The sequence below is a fragment of the Teleopsis dalmanni genome, chromosome 2, assembly GCF_002237135.1.
Source record: "Teleopsis dalmanni isolate 2A chromosome 2, ASM223713v2, whole genome shotgun sequence".
In the NCBI taxonomy this organism is placed as follows: Eukaryota; Metazoa; Arthropoda; class Insecta; order Diptera; family Diopsidae; genus Teleopsis; species Teleopsis dalmanni.
This window is the reverse complement of record NC_051847.1, coordinates 10,983,433-11,006,160: the sequence shown is the minus strand read 5'-3', so window position 1 is coordinate 11,006,160 and position 22,728 is coordinate 10,983,433. Positions and strand designations below refer to the sequence as shown.

The 22,728-nt window shown below is 30.6% G+C and overlaps 5 protein-coding genes across 5 annotated transcripts; 2 read left to right on the top strand and 3 right to left on the bottom strand.

Moving 5' to 3' along the window:
* The first annotated feature begins 951 nt into the window (after positions 1-951).
* LOC119680758 (28S ribosomal protein S15, mitochondrial-like) lies at positions 952-2,106 on the top strand. The gene is made up of 3 exons (XM_038093720.1): positions 952-1,286; positions 1,350-1,483; positions 1,543-2,106. Exons 1-3 carry the CDS (start codon positions 1,075-1,077, stop codon positions 2,031-2,033), a joined length of 837 nt encoding a protein of 278 aa, XP_037949648.1. The 5' UTR covers positions 952-1,074; the 3' UTR covers positions 2,034-2,106.
* LOC119680757 (cyclin-dependent kinase 9-like) lies at positions 2,078-3,793 on the bottom strand. Its single transcript, XM_038093719.1, has 4 exons — positions 3,400-3,793; positions 3,254-3,338; positions 2,929-3,186; positions 2,078-2,861 (listed from the first exon to the last, which is right to left on the bottom strand). The coding sequence occupies exons 1-4, from the start codon at positions 3,681-3,683 to the stop codon at positions 2,187-2,189; spliced, it is 1,302 nt and encodes a 433-aa protein (XP_037949647.1). The 5' UTR covers positions 3,684-3,793; the 3' UTR covers positions 2,078-2,186.
* Positions 3,794-6,098: 2,305 nt separating this feature from the next.
* LOC119683061 (zinc finger Ran-binding domain-containing protein 2-like) lies at positions 6,099-8,363 on the bottom strand. The gene is made up of 3 exons (XM_038096662.1): positions 8,063-8,363; positions 7,694-7,944; positions 6,099-7,613 (listed from the first exon to the last, which is right to left on the bottom strand). Exons 1-3 carry the CDS (start codon positions 8,110-8,112, stop codon positions 6,910-6,912), a joined length of 1,005 nt encoding a protein of 334 aa, XP_037952590.1. The 5' UTR covers positions 8,113-8,363; the 3' UTR covers positions 6,099-6,909.
* A 1,547-nt stretch (positions 8,364-9,910) lies between these two features.
* On the top strand, positions 9,911-10,812 carry LOC119679859. The gene has a single exon (XM_038092431.1). The coding sequence runs from the start codon at positions 9,971-9,973 to the stop codon at positions 10,691-10,693; it is 723 nt and encodes a 240-aa protein (XP_037948359.1). The 5' UTR covers positions 9,911-9,970; the 3' UTR covers positions 10,694-10,812.
* A 5,445-nt stretch (positions 10,813-16,257) lies between these two features.
* LOC119680251 (GATA zinc finger domain-containing protein 14-like) lies at positions 16,258-21,613 on the bottom strand. Its single transcript, XM_038092971.1, has 3 exons — positions 20,940-21,613; positions 18,032-19,030; positions 16,258-17,344 (listed from the first exon to the last, which is right to left on the bottom strand). The coding sequence occupies exons 1-3, from the start codon at positions 21,203-21,205 to the stop codon at positions 16,420-16,422; spliced, it is 2,190 nt and encodes a 729-aa protein (XP_037948899.1). The 5' UTR covers positions 21,206-21,613; the 3' UTR covers positions 16,258-16,419.
* Positions 21,614-22,728: the final 1,115 nt, after the last annotated feature.

Genomic DNA, 22,728 nt, shown 5'->3' with positions numbered 1-22,728 from the left:
AAATTGAGAAATTTTCTTCCCAAATCAGCAGGTAACAGTGTTGCCTTTCAACATTTTTTCATTGTTTTGGAAATATAGTATCATCAAATGAAAATTGGGAGTAGATTTAACTTTTTCTGCATCGAAGAGATTTTATTACTTGTAAGTAGATTTGCAAATTGTGAGAGTTTAATTAATATATTTGAGCGCCACCATTGTCCATACAATTTTTGTAAACCGTACCATTCTGAACAAATGTTTGCTATTGTCTTAAAAGTCACAAATGTTATAAAAAAGCTGTAACCAACAAATTAACTAACTATATCTTTTACTTAGTTTTTGTGTCAGCAATACATTAATTGTATATAATAGATCTATTTCACGAGCTACTCGTAGTAACTTTGAGTAACACTGTAAAAGAGAACATCTGAAAGAGCGTAACATCCCTGTCGAAATTTGAAAATGCTACACAGACTTTACTCGTACATTTAATTTCAAACAAAATTTGTGTTGATGTGTGAATCAGCTGTTTTGGTTTGAGGTTAAATTTTGGTATTGTTTATTTGCGCAGCACTGGTGTTCTCACCAGACTTTACACAAAACTGTTCCATGAAAATCTGTACAAAGAGCATAATTTAGCACTTTATTTGTGTTACACTCTCAGTTTGTACTTTACTTGTGTTTTACTTGATTTTTATTACGAATAGCTCGTAGAACAGACCTAATACCTAATATTTACCACTAAGTAACAAATAACGTTGTGGTGTAGTAGTCTCGAAAACCAAGTGCAATAGTAAAAGTAGCGCAGTATGTCGAGTGCTATTGAAACATTAAAAAATCGAAATTATGTATTTTATTAAGAGTATAAATACATCTAACCACTCTGTTTAACCTTAATAATCTTACAACAAAGCCATGAAGTCTGCACTAAAATATATTGACAAATATCTTTAAGGTATCTGATGTGTAGGAAAATTAATTTGAAGTAACACTGGCACTCAGCAGCTGTTTGGATTTGTGACATAACCTTAACTGCTGGTCTCAGAGAGGTATACTTTATTTTGATGGTTATTATATTGGTGAAGTAAAAGAAAAATGAATATTTGCAACCTGGTTAAAACTACCATTAATGTACAAAAACAACTAACACGGCAATATGCATTTAAATCGGATTTAAAAATAAAATGGGTGCGACCGGAAAAAATATCTTGTATTAAACCCGAAAAAAGTGGAGACTGCACCAAATTACCGCCACTAAATCCTCAAGAATATATTCCTGAATTTCAAAATTCAAAGGAATTAGAAAAGTATGATAATAATTATTATAATAACAATCAATTTCTATTCTAACTAACTTTTAACTATTATAGTGCCGATCCTATAGTGCAAAGCATATTTCAAATGGGTAACTGCGAACACCACTACACTTCTAGACATCATCGTTTAACTATGATAAAGGAGGTGCAAAGACATTCTCTAGATTATGGTTCGATGGAAGCGAAACGTAAGTGTGCTTTTCATTTTAATATACAGTAAATGATCCAAATTTACAAATGTACTTAGTTGCGAGAATGACGGGTCGAATACGCAGCCTTCAGGAATATATGGAAAAATTCCCAAGAGATAAAAAGAAAAAAGTTATTTTAAAGGAGTTGATTGATAAACGTAAAAAGTTTCTAAAATATTTGCGCCGTTGGGACTATGCTCGTTTTGAATGGATATTAGAAAAACTTGATTTAGTATATAAACCACCACCAGAATATTTCCATTGGATAACACGCAAAGAATCATTACAAAAACTAACCAACACATATTGTGAAAATATTAAAGAAGCACGTTTAGAAGAGTATCGTAAAAAATTAGAAGATGAACAAATACCATTTTTAGAAGAAGCTATAAAGCAATTGAGTAAGGCACGTCAGGACCAAATAGATTGCGATGTCCCAATTACTATCACAGAAGAAAAGATAAATGAAATGAAAATTGATCTTGAAAATTTGAAAGTCATTAGAGCATCAAACATGTCTAACAAAAATGGTGAAGATCTGTTTTAAACTCAGTTTCATTTTTTTCAGCAAACAAACGATATAGTAGTTATACATAATAAAATATTTAATATATTAAAAATATGTTTCAATACAATATATGCAAATGTTAAAATACTTAACATATTAATTAAACTTATACCTATGAACTAAGTTCTAAATCTACCATACTCTATCTATGAGACTATTATCTTGAGGCTTATTATTTATTGGTTGATGGTAAGGCATACGGTTACTACGTCGAGGTTGTGCCAAATATTCAAACATGCTCTGTAGATGTTGCGACAACATTTTACTTAAATCACTAGGCATTGGATCAGTCCAAAAAAAATCATGGTTTAAAGCTGTGTCTGCATCTATTCTCTTTTTTGGATCAAGTGTTAAGAGTTTATCCAGTAGATCACACCCATTTAAGTCTTTAACATAAGGACGTAAACGTTCTTTAACCCTTCGTTTTTGATTCTTTAGTAGTTCTACAGTCTTGTACAGTTCTAATTCCTCAACTCCTGGCCATACATCGGGTGTAAACGAGCCACATAATTGCGAAATAAAGTTTAGTTGTTGCTGTTCTGTATTTCCTTGCATAATTGGAGAACGTGTCCACATTTCAGCCATTATGCAACCTGCGCCCCACATATCAACTGGAGGTCCATAATTTCGATCACCTAATAGCAATTCGGGAGGGCGATACCAGAGTGTAACCACACGATTTGTGTAACGATTTTTAGTATCATTCTTTGGTATACTGAATGCTCGCGCTAATCCAAAATCAGCTAACTTTAGTACGCCATGTTTTGTTATTAACACGTTTGCCGCCTTCATATCACGATGTAAGATCTGATTTATTAACAAACAAATTATTTCATAAGCACAGTTTAAGCATAAATTCAAATATTTATCTAACCTTGTTGCTGTGTATATAGTAAAGGCCATTTAGCAATTGCTGCATCACTTTCTTTATTTCACCCAAACTGAACTTTACGTTCATATTTGACAGCAGGCCGGCTAAATCGTGTTCACAAAAATCAAAGACCAAATAAAATGTGGAACGATATCCATTATTGGCAGTTGCTTTTGTACGGCATATTTCTATCAAATTCACCACATTTTCATGTTTTAGCAATTGTAATATTCTAATTTCACGCAATGCGGTGATTGGGAACTATGAAAAACAACAATATTTAAACACTATTAACTTTTTGAAAGAAATTTGTTGATTTGACACTTACACCTTCTTTTTCATTCTCCATTAGCACTTTTTTCATTGCAACGAATTTTTTATTACTTTTCTTCTCACGTGCCTTGAAAACCTCTCTAAATGTTTAAAAAGATATGAAAATGCATTGGTTATTACATTTATATGCAAGAAACTTACCCAAATGTCCCCTGTCCAATTTTGGCCACCTTTTCATATTTAGAGGATTCATCACAATATGCAAAGTCATATTCTTCAATAAATTTTTGTTTATCCAAAAGAGACAATGTACGCGAGGAACTTCCAGTAGATCCACTGCTGGATATTGATCCTACTGGTGCTATCATTGACGTCGATGACGAAGACATTTTTACACCATTTGTTGAAATTGTTATACGCTCAATAGTACAACATGTGTGATTTGTTGTCAACATATGTAGCAGCGATGCTCCTGTGGAAGCCATGTTTGTCCACTTAAGGGTTGCAATTTTTCGTAGTATTATTTATATTTGAAAGTTACCTTAATTTTCAACTGAAAATAATTGCGAGCACACTGCGTTGAAAGGCTCTGCTGTATTTGACTAAAATTGAGAATTAAAATTAGTTTTTTTAACAGTTTTCACACAGTTAACTGCATTTACGCAGTATTTTACGCATGCTTTGATGCAGTTGAACAGATGATTAAGCAAATACATGTACAATATTATCCATGCATCATTTTTTGTTAATGATATATCATACATTTGACATTTACACATGCATTTTATTCTTAATCTGAGAATGAAGGTGTGAACAGCGAAAGGAAGAAACCTATGTGTAATTTATTATTTTTGAATTTTACCACATTTACCAAAATAAATGTAAAATTACTTACCAACACTCTTTTTCTTGTTTTTCTACAAACACACAACCAAGCAGAGTTCATGTATACGAATATTCATAATGTCTCCATTTAGGCCATTTTAATACCGTATCTTCCACACCATTCAATCGTCGTCTCATATTTTAATATATTAATACCGTTAAATGTGAAGTATACGTGCTATATTTAACTTAAACATGTTTTATAATTACTGAAATATCACATATCATTTAAAGCATGTTATAGACGTTTTAAAGTGTATAGGAAAGCGTATACTTGGTCTTCATACTTGGTGTTCATACATGTAGCAATTTATTAAATATATATTACGATATTTTTATACACAATTGTAATTAAATGCTTTATTTACAGAAATTTATCAAACACACCTACCAAAACACAATAAGAGGAACGTCAAAATTAATCTCCAATCTAATGTAAACGGTGGAGATTAAAAATGCTGATTAACTTAATATCGTTCCCTTAATCTCATAATGTAAACATAGTATAAGCATGGGCGTAAATTATTGAGATTGAGAGATAGTGAAGTGGGTGAACTATAGCGCAAGCGCAGGGTTACTAGCGGTAGACTCTGTGACCAAGGTCACGAGAGCCGCGATTATAGAGGGAGATGAGGGAGGGATTATCGAAATAAAGAAAGAGGTGTTGGAGGGGTATATAGCGCAAGACCTGGACAAAGTCCACGGAAGAGTCCTGTGGAAAAAGATGTCGAGGTGGAAGTTGTGTTGCCAGGTAAGTTACCTTCGGTAGAGTGGAACTAGGTACTGGTCGATGCGAGTAATTTTGGCTGAGCCAAAAAGTGTAGAGATGGAATAGTGTATGCCGTTAGACTTCTTCCATCTGAATGGAAGGGATTGTACACCAAGTAAGATAAGCGTACAAGAACCGGGGGCGAATGAGCTTTTTATAACAGAGCAGCTTAACTTTGCAGTTGCGCTTGTTGTGTTTGCGAAGGGCAGTTTTAAGTTGAGTATGCCTAAACCGAGTGTTGTGAATGGCATAGTCAACGTGAGGGATGAAGTTGTGCTGAGAAGATAGCACAATACAAAGTTATTTTAGCTTGGTCACAAGCCGAATGGAGGTGATGACAGAGGAGTCGATGCCACCGGTATGATCCCGGTATGGCCTTGAAGATCTATGACTGATATCTTACCGGTGTTGAGCTTAATCTTTTCCACCGGGTGTAATAATCAAGGAGGGTCTTAAGGTGGGCATTCAGGTCGCAGGAGATGCGTGTGGCACTAGACGACCGCATAAATACAAGGCAGTCGTCAGCGAAGCAAATTTGCTTAACAGTGGCCTGGGGGAGAGCAGTGTCTTCTCTTCGATTTTTTATATTCTTTTATAAGTTTCTTTTCTAACGTATCTTCTGCTGTTGTTGTTATTCATACGATATGTAGCTCAGCTTAACAAGTTCTGTGTTTACACTCAACGGAAAATGGTTAGTGTTGTCGTTAAAATTTACACCCGAGGGAATGATTGATAATAGTAAGTTTATTGTTGTGATGACATCGTTGCTTATTATGTTATAGTCGTCATACCACTAAAATTCAGTTGGTTAGAAATATTTCTCTTTCTCTTACCTAACTATATATGCTCTGGTTAAAATTTAAGTAAATAGCACCAATATATTGTGAACAAGCGATTTAACAAAGGGTTAAAAATAATCAAAAGTAAAAGGACCGACTTTAGTGTCTTATTAGATTTTACCATAAATAAAATTCAAAATATCATGATCAATAGATTCAACAAGTAGTTAAAATAACCAGAAGTGTAAACCTAAGATCGTAAATCTTAATGAATTTTAACATAAATAAAAAGGACCTCGAACCTTAAGTTTTATTTTTTTTAATATATCATTCACAAAATTATTCGCATCATTACAATTAAAAATATAGAATATTATATATGTGAAATATTTTTAAAATTAAAAACTATTGAAACGATATAAACGATTTAATTGAAACATTATTATACTAAAACAATTTATTTGCAGTATCAGTTTATAATTTTTAAGTTGTTTTTGATAAGAACTAAAAAATAGCTAATGATGAGTGTCGCTATATAATTATGTATTGTGTATACGACACAAAATATATTTATAAATTATCCAACGAAATATTCCATGGTAGTATTGTATTATAAGCATTCTGTATCGGATCCATAGTGGTAGTATCATTTTATATCTTAAAGACTATTAACAGACTAGTGCCCAACGCAGGATTAAATTACAGTAATTAGAATGAAAGAGGCAAAATGAAGTTGAGCAAATCCATTTCTATAATACTGTGCAGAATAAGCTAGTTATTGGCTACTGTATTCCATGAAATTGGAGGACAGTGAGAGTTATGAACTACTTCAGTGAGCGATTGTAGTTTAATCGTGCGTTGGGCATAGAACGAAACGATTTCATGCAATCCATAAGTACAAACCAAAAAGGAGAAGAAAACACATTCATGCAATTATATAGAATAGATATAACTATTTCGTCCTAGTGCATAATCAGGCAAAGTTGCAATTGAAAAATACTGTTTTTTTGAAAAAATGTATAATTAATAAGAAAGCAATATTTGGACAGCAATTTTATTTTCAAGCACATTTTGTTGACTTATTACTGTAGTAGTTAACTTTTAAAAAGAAAAAACTAATATACAAAGCACAAAATTAAATAAAATTATGAATAAAATAAATTAAAAATCTGCAGGCCATTCCAATGAAAACAAAGTCAATTTTGAAAAGTGTAGATTTGGTTGCAGGTATTATTGATAACATAGGAAAATTAAATTAATTCTGACTATTTCGAAAAATTAACGCCTACGAGAGCGACTGCGTGACCTAGAGCGTTTGCGGTTGTTAGATGTTGGAGAACGGCTGGAATCATTACGCTTATTTAATAAGCTACCTCGTTTGAATGATTGAGATGAAGAGATAGACGATGATCGAGATCTGGTACGTGACTTAGACTGCTGATCTATTTTTTTGGATGATGTGTTAGATCGTTGTGAACTTGATTTAGATCGTTCACGGGATCTACGTCCTCCTAAGAGAATATTACTTGTTGATTTTCCAGGTGAGCGAGATTTTCGAGTGCTGCTCGAAGTTGATGATGAAGATGATGAGCTGGAAGATGTTGATGAGGTAGAAGATGTCGAGGAAGTCGATGTTGATCTGGACGTATGGGAAGATGATCTTGAGCGAGACAATCTTTTATTATTAGTTTTATTTTCGGTTTTCACTTCCTGCGCATTGTTATTGCTTTTCGGTGATGTATTGGTAGGAGCATCATCATCACCCCATAAATCATATTTGGAAAGATCCTCATCACCATCCTCTTCATCGTCTTCTTCGCCTTCATCACTGGTTTCAAGTTTTTTATGCTTATTATCAGAATTGTTGTCTTTACTTGCAATTTTACGTTTTTTCAGTCTACCAAATTCATCGTATTCACTATCAGATTCCGAACGTTCTTTATATTCGACAACACCACGATCGTTATAACCACCACCGTAACCTAATAATAAAATTTATTATTTTCAATTTCTGAGCTATATTCTGAACAATGATTCTCTAATACGACGTTCTTAAACTCACCAGTCCTTTCTTCATCACTGAATTTGGGGGCGTTACACATATTACAAGTCTGTCGACGCGCCCAATTGACATTGCCACATTTATTACATTGCCAATCTTCAGCGCTAAAAAGACCCCTTGATTTTTCAGCCGCCGCTTTTCCAATTTCTGTGCCCAACTTTTTCTTTGCCGGTGTTGCACCACGTTCAACGCTACGTTCACGTTGGCATTTATTACATTGTGTACGCCGCGCAAAGTTTAAATGGCGACAGCTGCAAAAGAAATATGCAAATTTTCATTATTAACATATGTCGTTTTATGCCAAACATGTCTTCAAGGTTGGCGTTGTGAACAAAACTTGACCACGATGTGTTTTGTTACTTCACTCACTCGCTATCACCACATATCCAGTCACCACTGTCTGGCACAACAGCAGACATTTTATCGATTGTCCAAAGCAATTTTGTTAAGAAACTGATTTAGAGACTTTAATTTCAAAGATTTTTTTAAATACATAAACTTTCTGTAACAGTTTATTCCATTTAGATATAATAAAAAAATAAATGCATTAGCTTTTTATATATTATCCGGTCGTCGACAAAAAGAATTTGGCTGAAAAAAATAAGACGACAAACCATAGAAACGCTTCTTTTTGTCATTTTGACAGTAATGGCGCTTTTGTCGATAGTACAGTGCAACATGATACACATTTGAAAATAAAATTTTTATTTAAAGAGTTCAATACATTTATTAAGAGGTACATTAAAACATCATTACATGTAAAGCATCATTCCAATTAATTTAAAACGAGTAAGCTATTTTTTAAAATATACGTTTTTAAATAAGTATTCATTTGATAAAAGTTGTTACTCATATTCTTACTGAAATAAAATGAAAATATAAATATATCTTAGTATATTGCAACTTCAGTATATTGCAACTTTCAAATGAATTAGCAACTAAAATTTTAACTTTCATAGCTAAAGCAGTGCAGTGAAACAAAAAAGAAACTAAAAGCAATTTATATTATTTTATATTATTGTATTTTTAAAATTCTATTTTCCATAGGTGTGCTGACATATTTTTTCATTGTTTACAGTAAATGATAAGACAATTAATAATATGTTAGTCAATTTTTCCATTTCTATTCTGCATTTATTAATTAAATTTTATAGTATGTTTAGAATATGTAATATCAAGTCTAATAAACCATACAAAATAATTACAAAACCCATGCAGTTGTACGAGATTCACACGTAACGTTTTTTTTTAAGTCTGTCGTCTCCTTTATATTAAATGAGATGAAATGCAATTCATTATAATTCACAAATTCTTTTGCCTTTTATTTTGATACTGAAAGCACAATTTTTAATATCATTACTCTTAAGTATAATACTAAGTATTACATAGGAATATAGGAAAATTGGGAACTGAATTTTTTATTCAATTTATTGTCAAAGATTTGCCCATATGAACACCATAGAACTTATAGCAAACAATATTGAAAATCTTTAATTGGCAATAAAGAGCAGTTTTTAATTTTAAAGCTATAATAATATAAACCACCAAAATAAATGTTTTATGTGTGACAAATAAGAATTCTACGAAAAGACATCATAAAGCATTTTGAACGTGCATGGCATTAAATTTATTAATTATAATTTTTTATTTGATTCTATACATAAACCATTTCAATCCATATACCAATTAGAAAATATCTGTATTCCTTATTTCTGCAGTCAAAACCAATTCATCCCATGTGCCAAGTAGAATATATCTATCTTCGTTATTTAATTCTGTAGAAACACATTCAACGCCTCACTGTTGGAGATCAGAAGAGATCAATTGACATTATGCATAGCAAGCTAGAGAACATCAACAAAAAGTAAGATAAAACGATGGATAGATTGTATAAATTATAGGCTTTATAACTTAGGTACTAATGACTTCGATTATAAAGTGGAATCAGAGTGTAATCGTTTGAGTCCTATAAGAATTAAAAACATGAAATTAAGTGGAAAGTTTGAAAATTATGCAGCATAATAAAACAGTGCAGTATCTGTTTGTTTTGACATCGTAAACCGCCTTATCGATGTAATACAAATCTAACGATACACTGCTTCTTTTCTGACATTTGTTATTAATTTACCTGAGTGCAGGCCGTTAAAACTTTACCTGATTTTTGTTTCTATTTCTATTTTTTTTGTATATTGTTTAGTATAATTCTAAAAGTCTGATGACTAAGTTTTTTTATTAATATTGTGAAATAACTCGGGTTAGTTAAGTGCATTGTTACAAATGGCTTCTTTAAATGTTATGTGTGCAATTTGCGCTGAATTCTATAAAAGTACTGATTATGTCTATTCAACTACTTTTTGCGGTCATTTATTTCATCAACAATGTTTGCTTCATTGGTTAACGCGTGCCCAAAATTGTCCCCAGTGTAAAAGGTTCTGCAATCGTAATCGAGTACATCGGGTTTATTTGAACTTTGGTGAACGTACTGCTGAAGATGATGCCCTTGATGAAGAACTGTCGAATTCACCTATCTGGTTGCCACTTGAACCACCTACACACAATGGACCAGAAAAGATACCAGAAGGTGCTATTAAAGCAGGCAAGGATCAAAACGGAAATGATATTTATGTTGCAAGAGTATACTACGCTGAAGATTTGTTACCGGCTAACTATATACCAAACGTTGGTGGTGCTTATACTCCCTATGGCTGTGATGCACATTTTGTGCGTAATGATGTTGAAGTATTAGTCGAATGTGATTGTGAATGGATATCTGCTGCTAATGGAGATGTACCGCCCAATGCTATTATAACAGGTTATACAAGTTCTGGCGAACATCTCTACACAGGACGAGCACAATACAATAACATCATGCTACCGGGTAAAGTCCATCCATCACATAAAGTATTATATATGCCATATGAGGGTAAAGAGGTTAACGTAAAGGAATACGAGGTGTTAACATTGATACCAAAAGAAAAAAAAAACAAAACTAAGGAATAATTTTTTAGAATCTACATTTCAGAGATGTCTTGTGCAATTCTTATTAATATGCTTTTATATTTAAACGAATCTCGTATATAAAAATAAAATTTTAACAATAAACGCCTAGCAAGTGTAAAAAGTGATATATAAATAAAAATTATAATTGTTATTGGAATAAAATAATGTCTAAATAGTAAATATTATTTTCTTAAGGGAGCGGGGGAGCGAGGAAATTTACATAATTCTTATGCAAAATCTACATTATAATAGCGTGAAAATATTTGTGGCAGGTTAAGTAAGTTTGGAGAATTGAATTAAATCGCTCTATTCTCGACATAGCATCTAATTCATACTTCAAGCTAAGCGAGCTTTGTTTAACGAAAGCAACCTACCAAAGCGAATATCGCCTGGTAACAGGTACACTGTAATAAAAAGGTAGATATTTTATACTCGTCCAGTTCTGACCAACAATTCTGATGTCATTGGATGATGACCTCATCTAATCAGCTTACTAAACCATGATACATTATCTATTATGTTAAAGATCAATTTTTTCGTATTTATTTTTTCTATTCTGTTCATGACTGAGTCTATTTTAAAATCTGTGCTTGAGTTGACATATTTAAACTATATTTTGTCAATATAAATTAATACTAACAGAAGTAATGTGCTGATAAGGTGAAATATATCACAATTAAGGATGTGTTCAAATTTCGTAAGAAATAACATCTTGAGCTTTAAACAGTGCTTGCTTGTCACAAGAAGTAGCCCTGTCAAATATTCATTTAATACTGAAGTGGGTAGCACATGTTATCGCGTGGAAAATGCTTTATTATTGCATTGTTATCAGAGAGTTTGATTTAAGACCAAAAGTAGACAGTATTACAATTTTGAAAATAAAATACGGACTCCTACTAGATACAGAAAAGTGTCATGGTTTTAGCCTGACCTATTAATAAACAATGTGATGTCCAATTGTGTCAGTTACAATCTGCTGACGCACATAAGGGATCAATTGGAAGTAAATGAGTTGGAACAAATAATACTTTAGTTGAAATCATACATGAGGCTCCTATACTGATGATAGTAATAATCGGTATAACCCTGACTAATGTTTTAGTTTTGTGAGATTGAAAAACATAGTTTGATTAACCATTTAAAAATTTTCAGAAAATTAGACTTAATCAGTAAATAAGATTTTTACATTGAAATTATGGTTTAAATAGCTCTAACGACAAACGATTCTAGAGCAACTGATAGATAATAATTATTATTTATGTGGTGTATAAGTGTTTTGTAATGAAATTGTCATTTTTGCGTCAGATTACTCTTCACTGTAATCTATTGAATGTCATGAAATATCATCAAATTATAAAGAAATTAACTATGTGATAGATTTCTCATTAAGATAGTGAATTCCACAATTCTAGAGTAGAAAAGAGTAGGCGCATAGGATTTGAAAGAAGCACAGGTCGAGATAAAGAAACCTTGTTTTTACAATGAAGTAGAACAGTATATCAATGTATATCAGTATATCTCTTTGAAAATGTCTCTACCTCGGTGTGTAGTCCTTATCAATAGTAAATCCGTGTGACGTTGACACGATTGTTGTAGGTGTCGATGTATTTATGACACGAAAGAAGAAATCAACAGATGCAACGTGAGCCGAGAGCTCTACTTACTGTGGTCTTCTTATGATGTTCACTTGTTCGGTACGCAACGAAAAAGTGTTTCAGCTGTGATTATACTCAGATTTATAAATTCCACGTGAATATGGTTAATATGCTCTGTTGGTTAACAATTGACAGTTGATCTTGCAGAGTTGTGAAGTTATATTAATGCACCATATGGCTGAATAAGTTGTTCTACTGCTTTGTATGTATCAAACAGAGATTCTAGAGCACATTAAACACCCACAATTATGGGCAGACTGACTTCAATATCGACCAATATTGCAATGGAGCCTACATCAGTGAGGTCGAATATAAACGTGGACTTATAGCACTCCACACCGATGCAGTATCTTCTTCGAGACCTAGGTTGACTCCCAACAAGGTCCTCAATAGGCCTCCGCCTAACATCTCTCAGGATGAACGTAATCTTCCTCGTACGGCAAGAACTGTCCTATCTCAATTGAGATCAGGATATAGCCATGTGCTTAACAGTTACTTGTCACGTATTAACACGTCCATTCCTAATGTGTGCCCAAGCTGCAGCTCCACGCCCCATGATGTCGCCCATCTGTTTTCTTGCCCCAACGCACACACCAATTTAAGTCCAATTGATCTTTGGACTCGTCCCCTTGAAGTGGCTAGGTTTCTTCGACTGGATCCTGGTTAGGTTCAAAATTACTACCACCCCTCCCCTTTCCTTCATCCCAACACTCACTCCCACCTTTTTCCATTCCTTATCCTATGTATTCGTCTTGTAATCCTTTCATGTTATCTGCTTTCAGGTCCCTGCGGGTTACAACAACAACAACATGGGCAGACTGATTTCACCCAAGGATTTTGGCTGTCATGATAACGTTTTCAGTCTAGAAAGTAAAATGGGTAACCGAATTATTTGTTAGTAATAGGTGAAGATTTCTAACATCGAATACAGAGTGCCCTATGAAAAATAAAAATTAATTTTGTTGAATAATATTGAGGCATACTGGCTCGTAAGCATATGTTCCAACTCTGACTCTTTTTGCTTGATCAAGTAAAGCTTATTTAAGATCGTGAAAGAAAATTGACTAAGGAAACACTCTAAGTCAGCTTTAATATTTTAACTTTCGCCATGTCTTATAAAATTGACTATTTTATCGATTTATTGAGACTATAGTGGATGTTTTAATCACGTCATTGAGTAAAGCAATATAGAAGACTATGTTAATTGCGAGGAATGATTGCGATGAAGGCCTTAAGAAATTTGGGACATGCGTTACACATAATCGTATTGGTTATAAATCGTTTCTCTTCAAAAATAATTTTTCAATTTAACAATTATTTGCTTTCTATGCTTACATTTTAAATTTATTTAAAATGAATACACATTACATGCCATATGTTTTCTTAATTTCTTATATAACTTACGTTCTACTTAATAAATTCATTAACCTATGCATTCTGTTTTTGTTCTAACATATCATATACAACATTCTCTCTTTAAACAACTGAACTCTTTATATATTATATACAATTTTCTAATATAAATGTAATATTTCGTAATATAACAAAATCAACTTCTTAAGTATCAACATTTTAAAAGTTGCGATATATATTTTCAGTTCTATTATTAATTATAAAAGTATTTGTTCTATATTATATTTTTAAAGAAATGTATAGTTTTCCATATAAAATTATATTGAGTGAAATTTAAAACGATATTTGATATTTGATGTTGATTAAAAATGCTCTTATAAATTACTAAACTGCGTTTTTTAATGAAGTATATTTCATATATGGTAAGTTGAAAACGATTTTTAATAGAATATGCTTGGCATATATCTGGGTTGGTTTTCTTTTTAATGTCTGCCTTTTTTGCTCTAAATAATCAACAAGTGAGCGTATTAGTTTTGTGGTCACATGAATATTTGAAAATTTTTGTATTTTCAATATATTCATTTTACTTAAAGTATTATAATTATATTTATTTATATTTCTAAACATAATGAATGGCAACAGTTTAACATAATTTTGTTTTTCTGCAATGAACGTGCACAAGTATATTATTTTAAAATATTTAAAATAAACATGAATTATTGCTTTCTATATATCTATGTTTTACATATATAAAATGAGCTTTTAACGTAATTTAATTTTATACTTATAAACTTATTACAAAAACATACATTCAATAAAAATTTTTGTGTTATTAATGTATATTATAATTTTACTACAACTTTATTATAATTATAATTATTATATTGGTGTAATAGTTATTACATCAATAGTTATTACACCAATAATCAAAAAAACTACAGTAATAGTTATAGTATAATTATAATAACAATTATAGCAATAATTATAATAACAATCACATTAAAAATTATAATAATTACATTAAAAATCAAAATAATATTAGTTCAAATAATTACATTTATAATTATAACAAAAATTAAAAACATTCTATACTCTAACATCAATTTCAATTTTATGTGCTATAAGAAAATAAAATAATGTATCTCGTAGTGCTATATCCATTATTATTGTTTGCATTATGGGATTAGGTTGGATAAACTAAATAGTTTGATATCTATGCGCTTTATGTAGCATCCTGGATAGTCTTAAAGTTGAATGAAGTCATAATTCTCATTTGTAGGGAACAATATTATATATTTATTGTATATATATATATATATATAAGATCGTATATGATCGCTGTTTTAAAATTCATTAAAAGGAATTCTATTTTTATAAAGATTAATGGATAAAGATACATTGTTATAATTGAGAATTTTTAACTGTTACTGTTATTGAAACGTTGACTTACATTTTTTAAATAATTTACAAGTAAACATTGTAATTTATAATTGTGCTTATAATCACTGCTTTTAATGAAGTTTTAAATTTAAATGAAGTTATAATTCTCATACGGTTTGTAGCTGTTATTGCTATAAAAATCAAATTGAAAATTTCACGTTGTTTTTAACATGTATGGATGATTGTTCATATATATATTATTTATATATATACAAACAAAAACAATGATTTTTTATATATATTTTTTAAATAAAAAGTATTTATACATTTTCTAAAAAACAGTTACATTTAAATAATTATATTTATGTATATTAGTATACAAGTATTTATTTATACCAAATACACTATTAAAATTTTAAATTAATTTTTGTAGTTGTTACACCCACAAACTATATGAGAATTAAAAATTAAATTAGTTTTTAAACTACACAGCTAACCAATTGGTTGCACAAAGAATTTATACTATTTCGTTATATTAAACTATTCAGATATTTTAAGTATTCGAACTGTCTCATTGAAAACTGTTATCTAAAAAAAACTCTTCAAATAAAACCAACTAATTAAGTATATCTGGATACATGGACTATTTGAAAAACTGAAATTATCCGGATACCGACAACCCTAGTATTTAGTATGATCGATTAAGTCTGTTATGCATTATGCTATTGCTAAAAAATACAGTCAACGATTTTAATATTGTGTGCGCAGGATTTAATTTTTTTTGTTATAACTTTATGTAATTTACCTATTTTTATTTATACAATTTAAAATATTATTTTGATTTCAAAAGCATATAGAAGTGGTCAAGTAAATCAAATAACATTTAACTTACTTAATACTTGAATAATTACAGTTTTTTATGGAAATACTAAAAAAGCATAACATGATAATAACAATTCGAAAATAAATTCTATTATAGAATTAAATATTGATATTGATACATTCGTACTTATCTTATGTCACTATGGTTACTATAAAACTATTTTTATTATTGACAAATTTGTTAAGGAAAAAATGCGTTCCCAAAAAATTGTAAATCATCACAAAAATATATAATAATTAATTAATTAATTTAAACAAGCAAACTTAAAATAGAATATTTCAATAGTGTATGAAAGCATATATTAGTATTTGCTGTTTTTTATTTTTTAATATTAACCCAAGTTATGCTTTTTTTTCTATTATCTTTAATATTTTTTTCTTAGCTTTATTTTTCTTGATTCGTTTTATTTTCTTTACTTTCATTTTACTTACGTCCTTGTGCTTTTGAGATAAATCTCATTTCTTTGATGACAAATATTTCATATAATCTGTTGTTTGTCTGGCATTACGTACCAATTCTTCGCTATTATTCTCCTTTGTATCCCAATTGCTGTTATCTTTATCATTCCAGTCTTCATTTTGCGCATACTGTTTGTGTTGTTGATTGTGACGATCCCTATAATGGCGTTCCAGAGTGCTCGATGCATCACTTACCAAACTACTTTGACTACTGTAACGTTGATTGCTGTTGTGACGATTTCGCGTATTACGTCCGCGACGGTACTGATTTTGTGTTGGGCTAATACTGCGTCTATAGCTATTATTTGTGTCATCCATATTTGTTTTTGCTGGACGTGGAAGAGTGCGAGCACGTGATGAACTACGACTATTTGATTCATAATTATTGTCATGATGAGGATTGTTATGATACATATCTGAACGACGCCACGATTCGCTAAGAATCTTATCATCTTTATTGTAATTGTTGTATTGTTCTTTTTGTTGGTGTTTAAGAAAACGTGGCGGTTTATCATAAGTCTGACGGTTTCCATAATTGCGACCACCGCGCCTATTATTATTGTTGCCACGTTCATAATTACTCATGTAAGAACGTTCGCTACGATCATCATACTGCGATTGCCGGTCCCAATTTGAGTTCGCAATTGAGTTGTGTTGATTTCCAATCCGACGCTCAAATTTCTCTTGTGAATGCTTCAAACGATCGTTAACGCTATAAAGACGTATGTTGCCACCATCGCTACGTACACTGTTATGATCATCATCGAAACTGCCACTTAATCTGCGTTGTTGATGTCGGTGATAGCCATTTTGTTGTTCAGTGTTATCTCTATTAAATCTAGGAGTGCGCCAACGTGGAAGAGGTTTCGATTGATCACGTTCTTCCCCACCAGAAGATTCTTTATGCTGGTGAGACTCAACACTGAAAATATTTATATTATATTTATTTATGAAATGTTTATATTACAATAATTATTTGTATAAAATTTATGGGTAACCTTGTATAACATATATCCCTTTTGTAACGCAAAAATTTATTTGGCTTATTGAGTTATTGAGAATTTTATTTATTAATTTTTTTAACTTAAAAAATTTAATTACTGATTGTCAGGGATCCACATTGTCGTTTGATATGAAACGTTCATAAAACACACTTGGGATTAAGATTTCTATTAAACTTTGATTTCAATATACCATATTGTTTGGACCTTGTAATTAATACCGAATCCTTTTGAACAGATTTTCAACGAATTATCGGCACATGTAGCTTGCAGTAACTTGAGGTTTGTTTTGTAATCGTCGGCGACGAAAGTTTGAGAATTGTCCACATAAACCAAATCTTACAAATAAGTGTGACAAATGACATGAAGTGGATGGCCGATACAATTTATTTTAAGAGAATTTGATCACTTTCAACGGTTGTTAAACAATCCATACTACAAAATGGCAAATTTTGAGGTAAACACTTGATAATTTGGAGGATTATTAAAACTAAAACTACGAATTGGCTAACTCTACATAATTATTATTATAATATATATAAATATATATATATAATAATATTATTATTGTATAATGTTTATTTTTTCAGAAATTTATTAGTACTTACTTTTTATCCATTACACTATGTTCGGTATTATGTAGTGGACGAGGACGTGTTCCAGTTTTAAATGAACGTTTAGAACTTTGACTTATACTACGCTCATTATCATTTGAATTCCCACTAACATTTAATTCATTTTGTTGTAATGAATCTACTGCTAACTCATCTGCTCCTCCGCTTCTGTTTTGAGGATTACTACATTTGTTACTTTCAACTTCCCACAACGAATCCTCACAAACTTGTTCACTCCATTTTTTTGTGGACGGTTCATTTTCATAAGAATCGTTAACTAGAGCTTCATCATCACCATTGCTGTATACATTATTTTGTATATGTTGTTCAGCTGGAAGCATATTTTGTGATTGTTGTACGTTAGGATCATAGGATTGATGTTGTTGTGACAGTGCATTAAAATTATTATTATCTTCATCATCATGTTCCGTAACTAAGAATTTTGTATATAATTCTTCTAATTGGGCACCCAAATTGGTAAAATTGCTATAATACAAATCTAAAGTCATAAGTAATAAAGCCTTTACAGCCGATTTTAATGATTGCTGTTCAATAACATTTCTTCTTATGTGGTAGAGTAGTTGTGTTAGCTCTGGCTTATGTCTTATTCGCATTATATCTCCATTTAGTGTAATTTGCGATAGAATAACTTTCGCTAGTTTAACACTTATATTATCAAGCCCACTAATTTCTCGTATCATAAGTCCTAGCAGTGATTCTCCCAATATTGATATTGGTGTGTTATCCGCTAAACGCACACGATGATAGTACTCTCCTAATAATGTTATAGAATTATAAAGACGATTCCTATCTTGTATGCGATATGTGTCGGCATTTATGTAGTTTGCTTCTAATATTTTAAGCATGGCACTGCGAACTTTAGTTTCCTTCATCGCTAATGCATCAAAGTTCCGCGACGAAAATAATAACGCAAATTTAAGTGCTGTTTCACCATCTGCTAACGCTTTATCATTGATATATTCCATTGATTCACTATAAAAAAATTAATAAATTTATTAATTAATATTACCAAAATCTATTTAAAAAAAAACGTATTTTGTGTGTTTCAAGAATAATTAATCAAAAAAAAAAATTGAAACAAATAGAAAGGAGTAGAGTACAAAATATTGTGCACCAGAAGGAAACTATTGGGTTCACCTTAGTAAAATCACAGAAATCTTTGCTTTCTTCTGTTAACTCTGTTACAACTTTTCTGCTTTGCATGGAGTTTTAGTTTTCTGCTTTGCTTACTATCCAATTCCATGAATTTAAAAATGAATTTTATATAAATTTTTTATTGTAAAAATGGTTAAAATTTAACTTATCTTAAATTTTACTTGCTGTTTTTGTGACTTCGAGTTGGTTGGAAAAAGTGAGTAGCATTTGGTTGTCTATGGGACGTGGACGTAGACTGATCTTGCAACATTTGATTTGATTTAGATAAAGTTTTTTGTATTTTCCAGTATCAGCTATCTTTAATTTTATTTGTTGTTATAAATCGAAGACGCTTCCTGATTTTTTTCCTATTAAGATGGAAGAATGACACTTAGTTGCCTGTAAAGTTTCCCCCGGGAACATTTTATTTTACTTAATGTACTCACAGAGGTTTCTTATTATTAAAGCCATGCAATGGACTTGCAAACTGAGTTCCTGACAATAATTGAGATCTGCACTTGCTAATATACACTAACTTGTAGCATATTTTAATTGAATTTTTTGTAGAATAATGAATCATTCTATAAAAACAATATATGTGATATTCAAAATTTCTATCAAATTAAAAACACAGTCCCATATTTCTTAAATTGTCTTAAAACAATGATGTATATGGAAATCTTCTCTCTACATTCTATGAACATATAATATACAGTTCATAGTTCTTAGAAATTATGTTTCCTGATTGTATATTAATGACGTCTTTTTGAATGAATAAGATAATGTATCATATTAGTTGCAAGTAGGTCTACTCTGGCGAGTAATCTTTACTGATAACTTAATACTGTTATATCTTCTATCTGAGTCAACTTCTATCAACTATAAAAGTTCGGTAGTTCGTAAGGAAAACAAATTATGAACGCCTCTGCAAGCCCTAAAGAATTATACAGGTTACATCAACAAGAGCATCGGAATTGTGATACGGAAAGCATGCAACTATAGAAAAACGTGTTTTTACTACCTTAATCTGCTTTTATAGTACGCTATACAATAAAATTTTCAACTTAAAATGTAATATAAACATTTTTATTATATTCTAATAAAAAAATTTTTAAAAGCACGTTGCTTAATTAATAATTTATTCTTACTTTAATTTTAATTAATCTGCTTTGGAGCAAATTGATTTCCTGAAGAGGTTAACGACCGTTTGCCAAAGCAATTACCGCGGTGCACATAAACAAATAATTTTACTCGCATTAAAATTTTTTGATCGTTACGGAAGGTCAGCAACTGCTGTCACAAATTATAATAATCTGTCATCACCCCTTACCTCGGTAGTAAACTTGTTAAATATGTATATATATATATATATTAATGTTTATGATTTTGTAAATTGATTTCACAATTCGATTATAAAAATTTGAGCAGTTATTATGCTTAATCTTAAATATTATTTAAAACATTCTATATGAGTTAAGTTCCTAATGAACACAATACATATTCAATTCTTATGTGGGGTTAAGAGTGGTTGGGACGATCGAAATCGTTTTCATCGTTAACAATAAGGTCAGTCTAGCAGGCTTTTCCAAGCGCGAAGAGACACCAGGGACTACAAAAATAAACTATTCATAATTAATTGCAAATTAAAAAACGTTAATGGTAGTTCGAAGTTCATCATAGTTGTGTCGAAAAAATTATAATACTTAACACTACGTTACATGATAAAATTATATTTATTTATATTTACCATAACTGCTCCTCATCGTGCACAATATTACAGAAATCTGTTTCAATGGATTTTATTTTATGGTTCATGGCAATCCCATCATCCTGCAAATTTAATCCTCGTATCATATCAATAATGTGATCATAGTTCATATATTGTGATGCTGCACTATTTTGTGTGCTTGGTTGTATGTAATTGCAGGCATTATTGCGAAGGTTACCAGTGACATTGACACCTACTAAACCACCGCTTCCATTATTGTCGTTGCTGTTCATAACATTTGCCATATTGGTATTGGTTTTGTATCAGTTGTTTTTATTGCCGCTTATTTTGCTTCAGTTCCAATATTATTTCTTTGTTTTTTTTTCACGTATAAAATATGATTAAAGACGCAAATACCTTAAGGAAGGTAAATCTCAACTTGAGTTTCTTTTACTTATACTTTTGTGTTGGCACCATGTATTTTCTTCTTAAGCTAGTAATTAAATGCTTTAATTTATTTTTCAATTTAAAAATATTTTTAATTATTTACAAAAAAGTAATGAGTGCTAAAAATTAATTTAATTAGACAAGTAAAATGCAAACTTTCATAGGTTAAAAATGTTGTTGGTTCTTTCTTATAGGAAGAATTCCATTCATAAAGGAATGTCAAAAAAATGCGCGTAAAGTTCGAGTCTTGACATCGATAAGGCAGTATGTACGAAATTCAAACGAATGGTATAATTTAAAGATTATATCTTCCTTTTTCGATACTGTTTATATTTTTATTATTATTATTGTGTTGGTTTTTATATTAATATTAAATATTACTATTAAATAGAAAAATTTAGAATAAATGTTATTTATAATACATTTTTTTTCGAAAAAGTATACATTCTAAATTTTGTTTAGATGTAAAATTAATATAGTTAATAGAATTAAAATCTTGTTGTTTTAGTTTATAGTAAATTTGTGAAACGTAAACGCTATATAAACCATTTAATTAATATATAGAATTCAAAACCAGTTTCAAAGCCATGTATAAAATAATAAGTGTTTTCAGTGTACATCTTGTATTATTTGTTAATGCAATTAAATTCAACGCATAATCAATGGTTTTTGAAGGTATAAGTATATGAAGACATTAAGTATAATATGATATTTTATTATCTGCATTACTTGGACCTATTAGGGTATATGGAATTGCTTTAACAGCTGAAGTAGCATAGTAGCTACGCGAGCGGTGTGTGTATAATAATTCTAACAGCAATTTTACAGCTACCCAACACTCTTTACCAGTCGGAAACTTCTTCCTTGTATACTTATTATCCATGGTTTCTAGCTTCATTTAATTAAGTTTACTATTGATTTTATTTATTTGCACCTTTTTATAATTTATATCTAAAAGATGGATCTATTGATTTAAATCTTTGGAGCATTTGTTAATACGATCTCAGTGTTCAACACTCTCTTACTACACATAGAATAGCACTCTTTTCTCCTCTGATTTTTTATATATTCAATTTTTAATCATATTATATTTTATAATTGCGAGTTAGGCTAAGTTGCGTTCTAAATAGGAAATCTAAGTTGTGTTGATAATGTAGTAATGTGTCGTACTTAGCATATTTTCGAGGTGGCTAAGTCGAGACTAAATCGCCAGGGTTGCCATTTTATATTTTCATAAGATAATATTTTCATAATTGAATTCAAATAAATATAAGAATATAGAAAACGGCAATAAAAAATAACTTTTTAAAATGTTATCTGATAGATGTATTGAAAAAATTAATAAGCGCTATTAGAAAACATTTAACCGAAAAACGATCAC

Coding starts and splice junctions, on each gene's coding strand:
- LOC119680757 (XM_038093719.1), bottom strand. CDS start 3,683: ATGGCTTCCACAGGAGCATCGCTGCTACATATGTTGACAACAAATCAC. Junction 3,339..3,399: donor ATTGGACAGGGGACATTTGG/GTAAGTTTCTTG, acceptor TTAAACATTTAG/AGAGGTTTTCAAGGCACGTG. Junction 2,862..2,928: donor ACTATATACACAGCAACAAG/GTTAGATAAATA, acceptor TTAATAAATCAG/ATCTTACATCGTGATATGAA.
- LOC119683061 (XM_038096662.1), bottom strand. CDS start 8,112: ATGTCTGCTGTTGTGCCAGACAGTGGTGACTGGATATGTGGTGATAGC. Junction 7,945..8,062: donor TGGATATGTGGTGATAGCGA/GTGAGTGAAGTA, acceptor TTTCTTTTGCAG/CTGTCGCCATTTAAACTTTG. Junction 7,614..7,693: donor CAGTGATGAAGAAAGGACTG/GTGAGTTTAAGA, acceptor TTTTATTATTAG/GTTACGGTGGTGGTTATAAC.
- LOC119679859 (XM_038092431.1), top strand. CDS start 9,971: ATGGCTTCTTTAAATGTTATGTGTGCAATTTGCGCTGAATTCTATAAA.
- LOC119680251 (XM_038092971.1), bottom strand. CDS start 21,205: ATGGCAAATGTTATGAACAGCAACGACAATAATGGAAGCGGTGGTTTA. Junction 19,031..20,939: donor CACGATGAGGAGCAGTTATG/GTAAATATAAAT, acceptor ATTTTTTTATAG/TGAATCAATGGAATATATCA. Junction 17,345..18,031: donor CATAGTGTAATGGATAAAAA/GTAAGTACTAAT, acceptor AAATATTTTCAG/TGTTGAGTCTCACCAGCATA.
- LOC119680758 (XM_038093720.1), top strand. CDS start 1,075: ATGAATATTTGCAACCTGGTTAAAACTACCATTAATGTACAAAAACAA. Junction 1,287..1,349: donor AATTCAAAGGAATTAGAAAA/GTATGATAATAA, acceptor TAACTATTATAG/TGCCGATCCTATAGTGCAAA. Junction 1,484..1,542: donor TGGTTCGATGGAAGCGAAAC/GTAAGTGTGCTT, acceptor AAATGTACTTAG/TTGCGAGAATGACGGGTCGA.